The following is a 17,521-nucleotide window of genomic DNA, read 5'->3' as shown; positions in this document are numbered from 1 at the left end:
ACACTCTGGGGCCTGTTGTGGGATGGGGGGAGGGGGGAGGGATAGCATTGGGAGATATACCTAATGCTAGATGATGAGTTAGTGGGTGCAGCGCACCAGCATGGCACATGTATACATACGTAACTAACCTGCACATTGTGCACATGTACCCTAAAACTTAAAGTATAATAATTAAAAAAAAAAAAAAGAAGCTGGAACACCCAGAAGAAAGAAGGAATGGCTATGGGTTACAGACGCTGTCTACCACCCTCATCCCCAATTTTTTGCTTCAACACCCAAAGATGTATTTGACTAAGTCTCTACAGAAACAAAGTTAAAAATATTATGTAAAATAGGCGTAACATTTCTAAAAAAGAGAAAAACCAAATACTTTCCAAATCTAAAAATTATGGTGTTGTTAAACTTGTAAAAATTATTCAGGTCATTCTGACAAATCAGTAAGTAGAGTCACATACTTTTGATAATCGAATGAAAAAGTCACATTCCCGACAGACTCATCGCTCCTGTTCCACCTCAGGATAAAGTTGTCATCTATGATGTCGACCTCTACTTTTTGAGGAGATTTTAGATTTTTTCCACCTATAAAAGCAACAAGAAATAAGAACATTATATACAAACTGTACAGATATTCTAAATGTTATTCTATCCCTCACATCCCTGATTAAAGAATGAATACAGTGAAACATAATGAAGTATATTTTAAAAATCTAAAAATACTAATGATTGCTCCCAGCACAGGGATGCTGATAATTACATTTCTGCATCTGAGAGAGCTGAAAAAAGAGTTGATTTTTTTTCCTCTTTGAAATAGAGTTGTCTTTTAATTAAAAAACAAATGGTCTCTGCATAAAAATAGAATTTTTCTTGGTCTTAGAAGTGACACCGATGAGTCACTCTTATGATGAGGTTCAACTGTTTTATGGCCTCAGTTTGATTTCACATTGTATGTTCATAGATAGATAGAGATACTTCTTGACTTACAATGGTGTTACGTCCAAATAAATAAGGTTGAGTCCTAGGGGCAATCAAGTGCTGGCTTCCTCCCTGCAGTACTCCTTGTGGTGACATCATCACAAATAACTGACCAGTGCCAGGAAGAGTCACCTGCCCAAGCAGTGCCTCTGAGCCCTGGATAGTAACAACAGCAGCTGTACTCCCTGATGTGGTACCCCCTGCCCCATCTCCCACTGCAGGGGTGGGAAAGTATAGTGTATCTCAGCAGCTTTCCCCTCTGTGTTAACTGCATCATAACTGGTGATATCACCCTGGATCACCACCTGGGTCACGAATTGAGTGGTAGGATAGCCACTGATGGCACCAGTGCCCTCAGTCTGGACATCCAGCTGCCCCTCACACACCTGGATCACCCTGCGCATCACTTGACACTGGGGTCAGGGAAGGTGGCAGCTGACTGGATGCTGGCAATAGCCCCACTGGCTGGGTCTTCCCCAGTAGCCATTGCACCTGCCTGAATCTGCACTGTCCCCTCTGTCTAGTGCCCTTTCATTTCCCCTTTCAGGACTTCCTTAAGCATTTCTTGCAGGGCAGTTCTAGCAGTAATGAACTCCCTTAGCTTTTGTCTATCTAAGAACATCTGAATTTCCTTAAGCTTTTGAAGGGCAATTTTGCCGTATACAGGGTTTTGAGTTTTTTGGTTTTGTTTTTTTTAGCACTTTGAATACACTGGTCTCCAAAGTATCAGGTGAGAAATCTGCTGATCATGTTATCAAAGATCCCTTGTGTATGACAAGTCACTTCTCTGTCTTTGGCTTTCAAAAGTTTGACTGTTTCTTGGTGTGGTCTCTTTGAGTTCACTGTACTTGGAGTTTGCTGATCTGTCCGAAGCTGAGAGTGGGGTGCTGAAGTCCCCAACTACTATCATATTGGAGTCTATCTTTCCCTTTACGTATAGTAATATTTACTTTATATATCTGGGTGCTCTGGTGTTGGGTACATGTATGTTTAGAATTGTTATATCCTCTTGCTGAATTGGTCCCTTTATCATTATATAATAACCTTCTTCGTCTGTTTTTACAGTTTTTGACTTAATGTCTGTTTAATCTGACATAAGTATAGCAATTCCTGACAGCTTTTGGTTTCCATTTGCTTGGAATAACTTTTTCCATCCCTTCAATTTCAGTTTATATGTGTCTTTATAGGTGAAGTGGGTTTCTTATAGAAAGCATATAATTGAGTCATTTAAAAAATATTCCGCCAGTCTCTTTAAGTATGGAATTTAATCCATTTACATTTAAGATTATTATTGATATTTGAGCCCTTACATTTGTCATTTTGTTAAAGTTTTCTAATAATATCCTTTGCCCCTTTCTTCCTCTCTTATTATTTATCATTGTGGTTTGATGGTTTGATAAGGTTTAATTCTTTTCTCTTTCTCCTTTGTGTATCTGCTCTATCAGTGAGTTTTATACTTTTCCATGTTTTCAAGATACTGACTGCTCTCTTTTCACTTCCAGATGTAGGACTCCCTGGAGCATTTCTCATAAGGCTGGTCTAGCAGTGATGAATTCCCTCAGTTTTTGCTTGTCTGGGAAAAACTGTATTTCTCCCTCATTCCTGAAGGATAGTTTTGCTGGGCATAGCATTCTTGGCTGTTTGAGTATATCATCCCATCCTCTTCTGTACTGTAAGGTTTCTGTGAAGAAATCTGCTGTTAGCTGAATGGGGATTTTCTTAAATGTGACTTGATGCCTTTCTCTTGCTATTTTTAGAATTCTCTCTCTGTCTTTGACTTTTGACAACAGATAATAATGTGCTTTGGAGAGAACCTTTTTGGGTTAAATCTATTTGGGAATCATTGAGCTTTCTGGATCTGGATGTCTGTATCTCTCTCCAGACTTGGGAAGTTTTCAGCTATTATTTCATTAAATAGTTTGTATATGCCTTTTACCTTTTCTCCTCTTTCTGTAACTTACATAGTATGAACGTTTGTTCCTTTAATGATGTCCCATAAGTCTTGTAGGGTTTCACTTGTTTTTTCTACAATTGAGTAATATCAAATGGTATATCTTCAAGTTCAGAGATTCTTTCTTCTGCTTTACCAAGTCTGTTATTGAAGCTCTTTATTGTATTTTTTAAATGTAATTCATTGAATTCTTCAACTGTAGGATTTGTTTGGTTCTTTTTCATCATGTTTTAATTTTTTTGTTGAATTTTTTGTATTGTGAATTGTTTTCCTGATTCATTGAACTATCTGTATTTTCTTGTATCTTGTTGAGTTTCCTTAAGATCATTAGTTTGAATTCCTTTTCCAGCAATTTGTTGATCTTCTTTTCATTGGGCCACCGTTAGAGAGTTCTTACTTTCCTTTGGTGGTGTCATATTTCCTTGCTTTTTCATGTTTTTGTGTCTTTGTGTTGATAGGATAATTACCTCTTCCAAACTTTACAGACAGTGGCTTTCAAAGATAAAGTCTTTTATTAGCAGTTGGGTTTCAGTATGCTGGTTTCGAAGGGTGTGGTGACTGTTTCCTGACAGATGCAGTGGTATGGTAAAGCAGCTGCTTTACCTGTGTTCAATGTCAGTAGTAAATGGGTGCCTCAGAGGCCTAGGCTGCAGAAGTTTGTGGCAGTGGTAGTGTAGGTTGTTAATGTTCTCAGTGTTGAAGGCTTTTAGGATCCTCCTATTCTTGTCTTCCCCACAATGGGGAGACTCAGCCAAGGCGATACCTCTTGGTGTCAGGTCTGACAGGGGCTATATATATGCAGCTGCAGCAGCTCTTGATTCCAGATGAAGGTATTCAGAGTGGCTACTGGGCAAACATCCTAGGCTCAGGATCTCACAAACCTATTGAGACACTTGGTTGCTGAGGTGGGTTTGCTCTCTGTGGCAGGGCTTGGACGTAGTTGCTCAATAGAGCCAGGATTTGTGACCTGGAGGTGCTTCCTGGCAGCTCAGGCCCAGAGAATGGGTTGTAGCTTTGATTCTACCCCTATGGGGGTCAGGGCATAGCACTGGCCTGACTATAAAGAAGGGGTTCTCTGGAGGTTTGGGCCTGGGGAGCAGGGTATGGTTTTAATTTGGGAATATGAGCTAATAGGGCTCAGTGGCAACACAGGTCCCAAGGGATGAGGCACCATGAAGTCATGACTCTAAATCTTGGAATAGCTGGGGATAAGCAGTACCCCAGACTGTGAGGCCAGGTGTAGCAGCAGCAGCAAGTACTACAAAATGGTGAAGCATAGCTGTTGTCTGGGCTGGGAATGGGGGGTAGGGAACAGCACAGTGATGACTCCACTCCTCAGAGTGTCTCAGCAGCTCAGGCTCTAGAAGACTAGTCCAGCTCCAGGGAAGCGGGGTACTACAGTTATTTGGCCTGTAGAACAGGGTGTCTCAGCTCAGCCACTGCTCTGTTTCCCTGAGACATAGGGTACTACATCAGCTCAGCCCTGGGATGCATAGCTGCTCGGTTTGGCCAGGGCACTGATTCTGCAGGGAGTGATGTGCTCCTTCAGCTGAGGCCCAGGGAGTGTGACTGCTCTGGGTGGTTCAGGCCCTGTTTCCCTGGAATGCCGTATACCACTTCAGCTTAGGCACAGGGGTGCATGACTGCTCTGGGTGGCCAAGGTAGTGTGTTCCCAGGAAATAGGATACTGCTTCAGCGCTAGCCCAAGGGCGGTGGGGTAGGAGTAGGTGGAGTAGTTCCACCTCTGCTTGACCCCACAGGGAAGGGTGTAACAGCTGCTTAAAGTTTAGCTTAGGGATGTTGAGCCACCAGCCTGGCATGGTTCAGATGAAAGGAAGCCATGGCTACAAGTCCCCGAAGCAAGACACACTCCAGAAGTAGTTCCAGTTCCAAGGTGGAGTGGCACAGTAGCTGTGTGGGCCACAGCAGGTGGAGCACAGTGTTGGCTCCTTCTCTGGAGGGAACACAGCTGTGCAGACTCTAGGCAGCTTCCTCAGCTTGGCTTAGTTGCTGTCTGGACTCTAAGGAACCCCAGTGGTGAGATCTGTTGGTGCCCATGGTGTAGCTGGGATCTTCTTGTTTATCTCCTTGCCATAGGAAGAAGTTCCTCCTGGTTCCCAGATGATCCTAGGAATCCTGGCATTTCCTCCCATTCTCCATGTGGCCATCCCACTTTTCTCTGCTCACTAGGATTTCTGTTACTTCTTTGATGCACTCTAGCACTCTTAGTTAAGTTTGCTAAAATGTAGTTGTTTATTTGTTGTTCTGGCTGTCTTATGAGGGGATGAGCAGAAGGGGCTTCTAGTTGGCCATCTTGCTAACATCACTCTCCCAGACTACATTGTGTGTGTGTGTGTGTTTGCTTTGTTTAATTGCTGTGTAATTGTTGTTAATCCTGTGCCAAGGATCAGCTTGAGCTATAAACTTAAGGTCTCTCCTGAGCCTTTCCCTAGGTATGTACAGTGACTTTCTAATTTTCCCCATAAATGCAGTTGTTTTTAAATGTCCTAGTCTTTAATATCCGGCTCCCAAAAGTGAAAGAGAAAAATGAAGCAGAGGGAGATTTCTAGCCCTTTAAATCCATGGGGCAGGGGAGTGAGTGGGGAGGGGGTTGTAACAATGAGTAAGGTGTAACAACAACAACCGCCCATCTCCTTGCGCTTTTGTGACGAGAAGGAGCAATGAGCAATCAAGAGCACAGATCCCAGATATCTGGATGGTGTGTTTCTTTTTGCCCACCTGATTCCTGTAAGTTGTGTGCAGATTGCTCTAATAACGTGCACAGCTGTCTGCTAAGGGTTGAGAGGTGGAAGATGGGTAGCTGCTACTGTACTAAGAGCTCAAATAGACCAAAATTAACTGCAATTTACCATCTAAGCCTGTCCCCTGGAAGTTGCAAGCCTGCAATAGACTCCAGAGTTCCAAAATAGTTACATCAGATTCTGCCAGTACAATTCTTGTCTAGGTGAGGAGACAGATTCCTGGTGCTTTCTACTCTGCCATCTTTCCAGAATCCTCAAAAGAAGTATTTGTAAAAACTGCTTCTTTGTGTTAAACATAAATCTCCAACTAGATTGCAAGTTCCTTAAGGGCAGAATTTATATCGCTTCATACTTGATTTGCATTTTTTCAGAGTATCCAGCATAATGGTGCATTCACAGGAACTCCTTAAATATCATAAAGGACTGATCTCTCACTTTGATAAGCTATATATTTTTTAAAAGATCAGCTTTTACATTTATTTATGGTTCCTACAACATTTCTTTTACTTCTGCCTTGGGGCAATCATGTTATCTTGTTGTAGACTTGTTCTACCACAGGGGTTCCTGTATAGAACTTTCTTAATTGAGACAGCTTCTTGCTCTTTCCAGTTAGATCTTATAGTATGGGGTCAAAAGGGGAGACAGCTGAGAAAACACTTTTTTTTTTTTTTAAACTTAATGTGGTACCCATCAGGTCTCCCCATCCTCAATTTTCTGTTTCATACTTGGAGTCTCTAAAACTTCATCCCTGAATAGAATACATCACATCCCCTTATCCCACTCTAGAATTCTTAACTTGGTTCTCATCCATTTGTTAGAATTTATAGATTCTATGCAGCCAAAGGGTAGCAACTGGGTTTACAGAGTTTAACAAAAGATCTGATGGCATTTGTAGTATTTACAATATCTTGTGCAGAATATTATAATTCTAGTAATTTTGGGCCTTGAGACAAGAATAGAAAATGTTATAGGGTACAGCTAGTGATTTCCTCAGGGAGAAAAAAAATCCTTTACTGCTAAAAGAAGGAGACCCTGAAGTTACAGGCATGTTGGCATTTGGAAGACCAACGAATAACTGACTGATAAATGGACAGGGGCTTGGAAATAAAGTTATTAAACAGGATTTTAGTTTTCACAGATTTTGCTCTATTAGTATTGGCAAGCTCCTTTTAATAATTTTTTCATAAATTGTTATGTAACATTAACATACAATATATTAATTTACTAGTATATTAAAATGTTTTATATTAGTATATTAACAATTAATTACCCCACATGTAAATGTATAAATGGACATTTAATCTAATATATATATAATGCATTTATAATTTTGGTTGCTTTCAACCTTTCACATTCATCTTCATGACCAAAATGGTTTACTATATCTTTAAGTCTGACATAAATCCAAATATAGATATCTGTACAAATATGTAAGTAAATATCTTCCCATATTTTGGATAGTTTTCTTAATCTAGAGTCCTAGAATTGCATTTACTAGGCTAAAAGGTACATTTATACAACTTCTGAAAGACTGAGCAACATTACAATCTCACTGAGATAACTTTCAGGATCAGCTTGAGCTGTAAACTTAAGGTCTTGAGTTTTCAACATGATTTTTTTTGGGGAAAAAGTAGATAGTTATGTAAACCAAAAATAAAATTCTAAGTCCCCCAACCATCAGAATGGACCCCTTCTCCTGACCAAGGGCATTCCAAAGCTAACCTGAAAAACTACTTCAGGCCATGATGTGAAGTGAGGTTTGGATATGCCTCATTATACCCTCCTCTCTTCTGGAATTCAGAAAAAGCTAACCACCATTAACAACAACACAGACGTTAAGTTTCACAAGAAACAGTTACAATCTATTCTCTCTGAAGCCTGCTATCTGCAGGCCTCATCTGCATCAAGGGTGTCCACTCTTTTTGCTTCCGTGGGCCACACTGGAAGAACAACTGTCTTGGGCCACACACAAAATACACTAACAATATCTGATGAGCTAAAAACAAACAAACAAACAAACAAAAAAACAGAAAGAAAACAAACAAAACAAAAACCCCTCATGTTTTAAGAAAGTTTACGAATTTGTGTTGGACTGCATTCAAAGCCATCATGGGCTGCACGTGGCCAGTGGGCTGTGGGTTGGACAAGCTTGATCTGCATGATAAAATTTTGGTCTCCACAACCCCTTAGGACATCCCAGACATTCCTTTCCATTGATTTCAACCAATTACCAATCAGAAAATCTTTAAATCTACCTATGACCTGGAAGCCTTGCTTTGAGTTGTCCTGCCTTTCCAGATCGAACCAATCAAATGTACATCTTAGATGTACTGATTGATATGTCTCCCTAAAATGTATAAAAGCAAGCTGGACCTTGACCACCTTGGGCACATGTGGCCAGGACCTCTTGAGGCTGTGTCATGAATGCATCCTTAACCTTGGCAAAATAAACTTTCTAAGTTGATTTCAGACCGGTCTCAGATATTTTTGGGCTCACAGTTAACTGAAAGATACTGATAATTAGGCCCTTAACATACAAGTGCATATGTCTTTATAGCAGCATGATTTATAGTCCTTTGGGTATATACCCAGTAATGGGATGGCTGGGTCAAATGGTATTTCTAGTTCTAGATCCCTGAGGAATCGCCACACTGACTTCCACAATGGTTGAACTAGTTTACAGTCCCACCAACAGTGTAAAAGTGTTCCTATTTCTCCACATCCTCTCCAGCACCTGTTGTTTCCTGACTTTTTAATGATTGCCATTCTAACTGGTGTGAGATGGTATCTCATAGTGGTTTTGATTTGCATTTCTCTGATGGCCAGTGATGATGAGCATTTTTTCATGTGTTTTTTGGCTGCATAAATGTCTTCTTTTGAGAAGTGTCTGTTCATGTCCTTTGCCCACTTTTTGATGGGGTTGTTTTTTTTTTTCTTGCATTATTCACAATAGCAAAGACTTGGAACCAACCCAAATGTTCAACAATGATAGACTGGATTAAGAAAATGTGGCACATATACACCATGGAATACTATGCAGCCATAAAAAATGATGAGTTCATGTCCTTTGTAGGGACATGGATGAAATTGGAAATCATCATTCTCAGTAAACTATCGCAAGAACAAAAAACCAAACACTGCATATTCTCACTCATAGGTGGGAATTGAATAATGAGATCACATGGACACAGGAAGGGGAATATCACACTCTGGGGACTGTGGTGGGGTGGGGGGAGGGGGGAGGGATAGCATTGGGAGATATACCTAATGCTAGATGACGAGTTAGTGGGTGCAGCGCACCAGCATGGCACATGTATACATATGTAACTAACCTGCACAATGTGCACATGTACCCTAAAACTTAAAGTATAATAATAAAAAAACAAAAAAACAAAAAAAACATACAAGTGGACAATCAGGAATTTAAATTGTTTGGCCTTTGGGAAAACAGTCTAGTCTGGTTAAGCCCCAAGGCTATTAGGCCAGACTCAGGATTTGACTTCCCACTCCTCCACGGACTGGCCTATACAGCCTCAGGCAAGTTACTTGATCTCTCCGTTGCTCAGTTTCCTTGTCTGTTAACTAAGGATAACAGTATCTACACTGCTCTGAAAGCTTAATGAGTTTATACCTTTAAAACACTTAGATTACTGCCTGGCACACAGCTAAGAGCTTAAGAAATGATAAATGCCTATAAATTATATCTTGCCACCTGTCCGCTAACCTAATTTTAAATTAATTTCTTAATGCACACCCTCCTGGAATGTCAATTTTATATGAAAATTCAGGGAAAGCTCTTTTCACATCAAACCAAACATGAGTTTAATGCAAGTTTTTCATAAACAAAAGACTTCAAAGAAATTACTATGGGATGCACCAGGACCCTAGTACCCACATCCTAGGAAAAGTATACTACATATTTGTGGAAAAGTTTGAGAAATAGGATATCATGTACCACACAGGTATATGGTTTCCTAAGCCAACAGGTAAAGTATTTTGAACTCACTTGCAGGCTCACAGACCACCTGGACTCCTGCACTGGGATGCTAGCCCTGATTCTCTTTGGGTACCCCTCCTCACTACAAAATTACCTCTCACTCTGTATCAACCTTGTAATAGTTGCCATTCCCCCATGCATCCCAAGTAAGTATGAAGAATTTCAGCAAATTAGCCTGGTGACGCCCTGCCTTTGTATTTTTCTTTTATTATTTTTGTAAAAAAAAAAAAAATCTCAGGACCTCTCCCAACTTTCTTACGCAAAAGTGAAGTTAGTTAAGCCCAGAGGCCAAGTGACTGCAACACCCTCTTCCAAATGAATGGCTGTTACTAGCATTATGCTTCAGCCAAATCCCCAAGGAAGGATAAAAAGACTCAGCCATCTGCGAAGGGCTACCCCGACAGATCATTCATAAGTCAATTCTTTGCTGGTCTCCCATAAACAAGGGGATGCCAACTGTAACTTCAGGTCTACAACCTAAGTCTAGTTCCTAAAACTAAAGTCTAAAGCATAAATAGATCGGGCGTGGTGGCTCACACCTGTAATCCCAGCACTTTGGGAGGCTGAAGTGGATTGTTTGAGGTCAGGAGTTCGAGACTAGCCTGGCCAACATGGCAAAACCCCATCTCTACTAGAAATACAAAAAATAGCCGGATGTGGTGGCATGCACCTGTAATTCCAGCTACTCAAGAGGCTGAGGCAGGAGAATCGCCTGAACCTGGGAGGCAGAGGTTGCAGGGAGCTGAGATCACGCCTCTGCACACCAGCCTGGGCAACAGGCTGTCTCAAAAAAAAAAAAAAAGTATAAATAAAAATGTTTTCCTATATTTTGGACAGTTTTCTTAGTCTTGGGTCCTAGAATTGCATTTACTAGTTTAAAAAGTATGACTATTTTTATGACTTCTGAAAGACTGAGCAACATTACAATCTCATTGAGATAACATTTCATTGAGTTTTGAACATGATTATTTCTTTGGGAAAAAAGTAGGTAGTTAAGTAAACCAAAAATAAAATTCTAAGCCCCCCAACAATGTGAATGGACCTCTCCTCTCAACAAATGGCATTCCAAAGTTAACCTGAAAAGCTAGTTCAGGCCTTCCACACTGACAATGTCAATTACAAGCTTATCTTCTCAGGTGCAAAACAAAGTCAAGACTCCACCTACCCAGAGGCATCTGCATAACTGACTCCCTTTACTCTCTTTTTCTCTTCAAGACACTCATGGTATCTTAAAATACAGATTTCTTGGGCACTAACTAAATTCTCACAGAACTATTTGCCTTACTGCCTTCCTGCCCCACCTCCTGAAAACCTCTGGAAAACAAGTCACAGACGTGTCTGTGGCTCACGTTTTTCCCGGATGCGCCCTGAAGCAGGCTTAGTAAACCTCGAGGACTGACAGTTATGCTTCAGTCACTCCGACTGTCATTTTTTATTGGTCTGTATGAATCCTGAGGGCAGAGAAATCCTGGCCACACTTAGCTCACTCCCCCGTGGGACTGGGCGCCTATTCACCAGATTGAGGAAATGCATTTCGGAAAATGTTTTGTTTACTATCAAACAGACCAGCGGAGCCGCGGTACTTTCCCGGAAAGAATCAAACTCGACACAAAGCTCTGGCACCGCCACTTCACCGGGGTGGGACCCGGGTGCTCCCGAGGAACCGTACACGGCCACAAGCAAGCGGCGAGAGAGGACCCAGAACACCACTTTCTCCTGATTGATTTGCGAGCCCAGGTCGGGTTTAATCTTTGGCGCGGCAAAGTGGACCGAAGGTTTCCCAGACTGGGCGTCTGTCGCCCCCAACAGCATCGCCGCCCCCGTAGCCCAGCTGCGCGCCCTACCTCCCGCCCTGCGCCAAGACTCTCCTCCCCGCCTCTCACCTGCGGCTGCGGACAACACCCATGGCGCCACGGCGACGAGCACTAGGGTCGTCGCGCCCAGGAGGGCGACCATCATCTGGGAGCCGCCGCAGGTCCCACCAGTTACATGTCCGCGCACGCGCCGCTCCTCTCAGCTGCCATCGCCCCGTCCTAAGTCACACCGCCCCTCTGCGCACGCGCTGCCCCTCTTAGCTCTCACCGCCCCTCTACGCACGCGTCCCCTCTTCTGGCACACACCGCCCCTCCGCGCACGCGCCGTTCCTCCACGCACGCGCCTTTCCTCCTAGCTAGCACCCCTTCTCCAAGCTCTCATTGCCCCATCCTAGTTGCAGCACCCCTGTGCGCGCGCGCCTTAGAAATCGCAGGCCTCCTGCATTCTCTTCTTCCTCATTCTTTCCGGCCTGTGGCCGGTCTGGAGCACTTCACCATCGCATTCCAGGACGACTTCCCCTCACAGGAGGCCTTGACCTTCACAGGATCGCGGCACACACCTGCGCAGACCCAGCGACTTTGGAGTTCCCGCGTCTCTTCCCCATGTCTGCAGTCGGAGGGCGCGGGTGGGCTCCTGGTCGCGGCCCGGCGCTCTTCGTCCTCGCACTTCTCCGCCCGGGGCGCTTGCTGACCCTAGAGTCTTGGACAGTGGCGTTGGGAGTCCCCAGCGGCCTGGGAACCAGATGAGGCTGGAAAGAAGAAGTGGCTGAGCGACCAGACCGTTCCTGTGTGCAGAGCGAGAGCGGGGCAGAGGCGGTCGAGCGCTCGTTTTCCGGGCGACTTGGCTGAGGGGCGAGATGGTCCCTTGGAGAGAACCGCCACGGGCCCTGGGCCGAGGGGCTCCAAACAGCAGTCGCTAGGCTGTTTTGGTTGTCGGGCTTTATCAGTAAACAACTCGAGCCCACGGTTCGAATGATTATTTAATTAAATTCCTCAGTAATAGATCAAGTGCATTGTGAAAATATGCGAAATAAAATTTAAATGATGAGATAAAATAAGGAATCAAATACTTCGTTGTGATAACAACCAAGCAATTAATTAGCAATTACATAATTAAATGAATGTTTGTAAAGAACAATGCAATGGAATATATATGTATTCCATATATGTGTCCCATACATATGTTCCATATATATGTGTCCCATACATATGTTCCATATATATGTGTCCCATACATATGTTCCATATATATGTGTCCCATACATATGTTCCATATATATGTGTCCCATACATATGTTCCATATATATGTGTCCCATACATATGTTCCATATATATGTGTCCCATACATATGTTCCATATATATGTGTCCCATACATATGTTCCATATATATGTGTCCCATACATATGTTCCATATATATGTGTCCCATACATATGTTCCATATATATGTGTCCCATACATATGTTCCATATATATGTGTCCCATACATATGTTCCATATATGTGTCCCATACATATGTTCCATATATATGTGTCCCATACATATGTTCCATATATATGTGTCCCATACATATGTTCCATATATATGTGTCCCATACATATGTTCCATATATATGTGTCCCATACATATGTTCCATATATATGTGTCCCATACATATGTTCCATATATATGTGTCCCATACATATGTTCCATATATGTGTCCCATACATATGTTCCATATATATGTGTCCCATACATATGTTCCATATATGTGTCCCATACATATGTTCCATATATATGTGTCCCATACATGTGTCCCATATATATGTGTCCCATACATGTGTCCCATATATGTGTCCCATACATGTGTCCCATATATATGTGTCCCATACATGTGTCCCATATATATGTGTCCCATACATGTGTCCCATATATATGTGTCCCATACATGTGTCCCATATATATGTGTCCCATACATGTGTCCCATATATATGTGTCCCATACATGTGTCCCATATATATGTGTCCCATACATGTGTCCCATATATATGTGTCCCATATATGTGTCCCATATATATGTGTCCCATATATGTGTCCCATACATGTGTCCCATATATATGTGTCCCATACATGTGTCCCATACATGTGTCCCGTACACATGTGTCCCATACATGTGTGTCCCGTACACATGTGTCCCATACATGTGTGTCCCGTACACATGTGTCCCATACATGTGTGTCCCGTACACATGTGTCCACATACGTATGTTCCACATACATGTGCCCACATACGTATGTTCCACATACATGTGCCCACATACGTATGTTCCACATACATGTGCCCACATACGTATGTTCCACATACATGTGTCCACATACGTATGTTCCACATACATGTGTCCACATACGTATGTTCCACATACATGTGTCCACATACGTATGTTCCACATACGTATGTTCCACATACGTATGTTCCACATATATTTGTTCCACATATATATTTGTTCCATATATATATGTTCCATATATATATTTGTTCCATATATATTTGTTCCATATATATGTTCCATATATATATTTGTTCCATATATGTATGTATGTTCCATATATATATATGTATATATTCCATTGCACTGTTCGAGTCGGAGTCTTGCTCTGTCACCCAGGCTGGAGTGCAGTGGTGCGATCTCGGCTCACCGCTACCTCCGCCTCCCGGGTTCAAGCGATTCTCCTGCTTTAGCCTCCTGAGTAGCTGAGATTACAGCTGTGCGCTATTACGCCCGGCTAGTTTTTGTATTTTTAGTGGAGATGGGATTTCCGCTGTGTAACCCAGGCTGGTCTGGAACTCCTGACCTGAAGTGATCCGCTCGCCTTCGCTTCCCGGAGTGCTGGGATTGCAGGCGTGAGTCACCACGCCCAGGGGAAATATGCCTATTTTAAAAACATCTTAGAGGTATAATTTATGTATCTTGAAATTCACCCAGTTTGAGTGAATAATGATTTTTAGGCAATCTATCCAGCTGTTAGGTATCGTTTAAAAAACTTTGAATTATCACTTTATGATTCATCGATTTGGGGGTTTGATTTTGAGTGTGTCAGTACTTCGTTTTAACAACACCAAAGGTGGAAAAACACCCCATGAAGATACGTGAATCCAAATGGAAGAGGAAAAATTCCTGGTTGCAATTACAAAATAATACTTATTTTAAAAGCCTTTCGAACGACTCTGCATGTTTAAATTAAAATTTCCATTTCCTCCTGTCCAAAAATTCTTGCAAACTAGTTGGAATAGGATGCATTTTTATATTTAGAACAATGAGCTCAAAATGACTGAAACGTTTAATTAGATTTTTAAACACATTGACAATTACCTCCCCTCCTTTTCTTCCTCCTTTCCTAAGATTTTCACTCTTCCCCATCTTAATACAACCTATTATAAACATTGAATTGTATTTTAATAAAATTGGATTGTGCTTTAATAAAATTTGCCACAGCTGTGACACCCTGTGGTAAGTACTTCGTGTACTTTAGTTTCAACTTTTTTGCTGTAATAATTTGTTTAAGGATAAGACATGAATTAATTTCCCCTGTGGTGCTAGCTCTGTAACCTTAACCCAGAACCTCCCTTCTCTCCTTTATTCTAGTCAAAACGATCCATTAGAGGTTGCACTTGCAGTTTTTCCATACAGCATGTTCTTTTTCACCTTTTTTGGTGGGGAGGGGAGAGGGAGTCTTGCTCTGTTGCCCAGGATGAAGTGCAGTGGCATGATCTCGGCTCCCAGCAACCTCTGCCTCCTCAGTTCAAGCGATTCTTCTGCCTCAGCCTCCTAAGTAGCTGGGACTACAGGCGTGTGCCACTGCGCCTGGCGAATTTTTGTATTTTTAGTAGAGATGGGGTTTTGCCATGTTGGCCAGGCTGGTCTTGAACTCCTGGCCTCAAGTAATCCACCTACCTCAGCCTCCCAGAGTGCGGGATTACAGCAGTGAGCCACTACACCCAGTCCCATTTTTACTTTTTGCTTGGAAATAATTTGAAATTACAGACAAGTTGCAAAAATAGTAAGATAGCTCCCACATACCCTTTGCCCAGATTCAGCAAATCGTTAATATTTTGCCATATCTACACTCCCTCTTTAAATACACATACAAAGTCATGTATGTATGTTATTTATTTTCCTGAACTTCTTTAGCTTTCTTTAATCCAGAGTAATTCCCTGGCCATTGTCTTTCATGTCATGGACATTTTTTTGATTTGGGGATTTTTTTTTTTTTTTTTTGAAAAACACAGGCCAACTATTTTATAGAATGCTTCTCCAATTTGGACTTGTCTGATGGTTTCTCCTGATTAATTTCAGATTATGCGTACCTGGCTTGTGTGGTGTCCTCAGTCCCTTCACAGGCACATTAAGTTTATTAGTACCTCATATGTGATGTTAATTTTGATCAAGTATCAAAGTATTATAGTTACAGTCTCCATTATATAGTTACTATTCCGCCCCCCATCGACCTCCCCTCCCACCCCACCTCCTGCAGCTAATTGGTGGGAAGACACTCGGAAATCCTGCAAATATTCTGCTGTTCATCAAACTTTTCTTCTAGAATTAACATCCATTAATCATTCTTGCCTGAACTATCCTACCTGTGATGGTCATGAAATGGTAAGTTTTCAACCCTGACCCTCTCACTGCAAATATTAGTTGACACAATTTAAGAAAGAGCTTTTCTTTCTTTCCATTTATTTTTATTTATTTATTTATTTGAGATGGTGCTTTGCTCTTGTTGCCCAGGCTGGAGTGCAATGGCGCCATCTCGGTTCACCGCAACATTTGCCTCCTGGGTTCAAGCAATTCTCCTGCCTCAGCCTCCCGAGTAGCTGGGATTACAGGCATGTGCCACCATGCCCGGCTAATTGTGTATTTTTAGTAGAGACAGGGTTTCTCCATGTTGGTTAGGCTGGTCTCGAACTCCCAACCTCAGGTGATCTGCCCGCCTTGGCCTCTCAAAGTGCTGGGATTACAGGCGTGAGCCACCGCGCCCGGTCTCCATTTATTATTAGTATAGACTCACAGATTCTTATTTTATTTCATTGGTTATAGTTCATTGCTATCCTTACTTAAATTTTAAAAATTAATATACAACTTTTAGAGGAGTTTTAGGTTTACAGACAGTGTGGAGAGTTCTTATATAACCCCTCATCCCAAGCCTGCTTTCAGTTTCCCGTTGTTAACATCTTGCATTGGGGTGGTACATTTCTTACAGCTGATGAACGTATACTGATACATTATTATTAACTAAAGTCCAGAGTTTACATAAGAGTTCTTTCTTGGTGTTGTACATTCTATGGGTTTTTACAATGTATAATTGTTACTGGTAGAAGGCATCCCAGTTACCTGCACAGCAAATTCGACTGAGGGGCATAAGGCGGAAAAAGAGACTGAGGCAAGTTTCAGAGAAGGAGTGGGAGTTTATTTAAAAAGGCTTTAGAACGGGAAAGAAAGGAAAGTACACTTGGAAGAGACCCAAGCGGGCAAATTGAAGGACAAATGCAGCGTTTAACTGTGATTCTAGGATTTATAGGCTGGCCCACTTCTGGGGTTTTGCACCCCTTTCCCATGATTCTTCCCTTAGGGTGGGCTGCCCGCATGCGCAGTGCCCTTCTTACACTTGGGAGGTGAACATGTGCAGTGTGTTTAGGAAGTTGTGCGCATGCCCATCTGAAGATTTCTTCCCTTTTCCGATGGAGTGCCCCCGGAAGGTCGTACTCTGCCGTTTTGTCTCTTAATGTGCATGCACCGGTTCACTCACCCAATACCGGAGATGATTGGAAGCTCTTTTTGCTTCTTGGCGCCTACATTCAATTAACACTCTAATGTAATAGCTGTGGACCATTAGGAGATAATTCGGCTCTGGGTGCTGAATTATTTTTAGAGAGGCAATGTGATTGTTGAACCATCACCTGACATTCCTGGTGGGTGGGGGAAGAGCCGTCTCCTGCCCTTCTCATACATAACCACTTGCAACATAATGTCATGTATCTACCATTACAGC

General features: G+C 42.1%; 1 protein-coding gene and 1 pseudogene across 1 annotated transcript in view; both read right to left on the bottom strand.

Annotated features, from left to right (window-relative positions):
* IFNAR1 (interferon alpha and beta receptor subunit 1) overlaps positions 1–11,784 on the bottom strand; it is a 37,700-nt gene extending 25,916 nt beyond the window's left edge. The window contains exons 1-2 of the mRNA XM_003823987.7: positions 11,566–11,784; positions 456–579 (exon numbers count right to left, since the gene is read on the bottom strand). Of these exons, the coding sequence (XP_003824035.1) occupies positions 456–579; positions 11,566–11,641 (200 nt within the window). The 5' untranslated portion in view covers positions 11,642–11,784. The remainder of the gene's footprint in view (positions 1–455; positions 580–11,565) is intronic.
* Positions 822–11,494, bottom strand: LOC103787032 (upstream stimulatory factor 1-like; annotated as a pseudogene).
* Positions 11,785–17,521: the final 5,737 nt, after the last annotated feature.

The sequence above is a fragment of the Pan paniscus genome, chromosome 22, assembly GCF_029289425.2.
Source record: "Pan paniscus chromosome 22, NHGRI_mPanPan1-v2.0_pri, whole genome shotgun sequence".
In the NCBI taxonomy this organism is placed as follows: Eukaryota; Metazoa; Chordata; class Mammalia; order Primates; family Hominidae; genus Pan; species Pan paniscus.
This window is presented reverse-complemented; position numbering and strand designations above follow the sequence as displayed.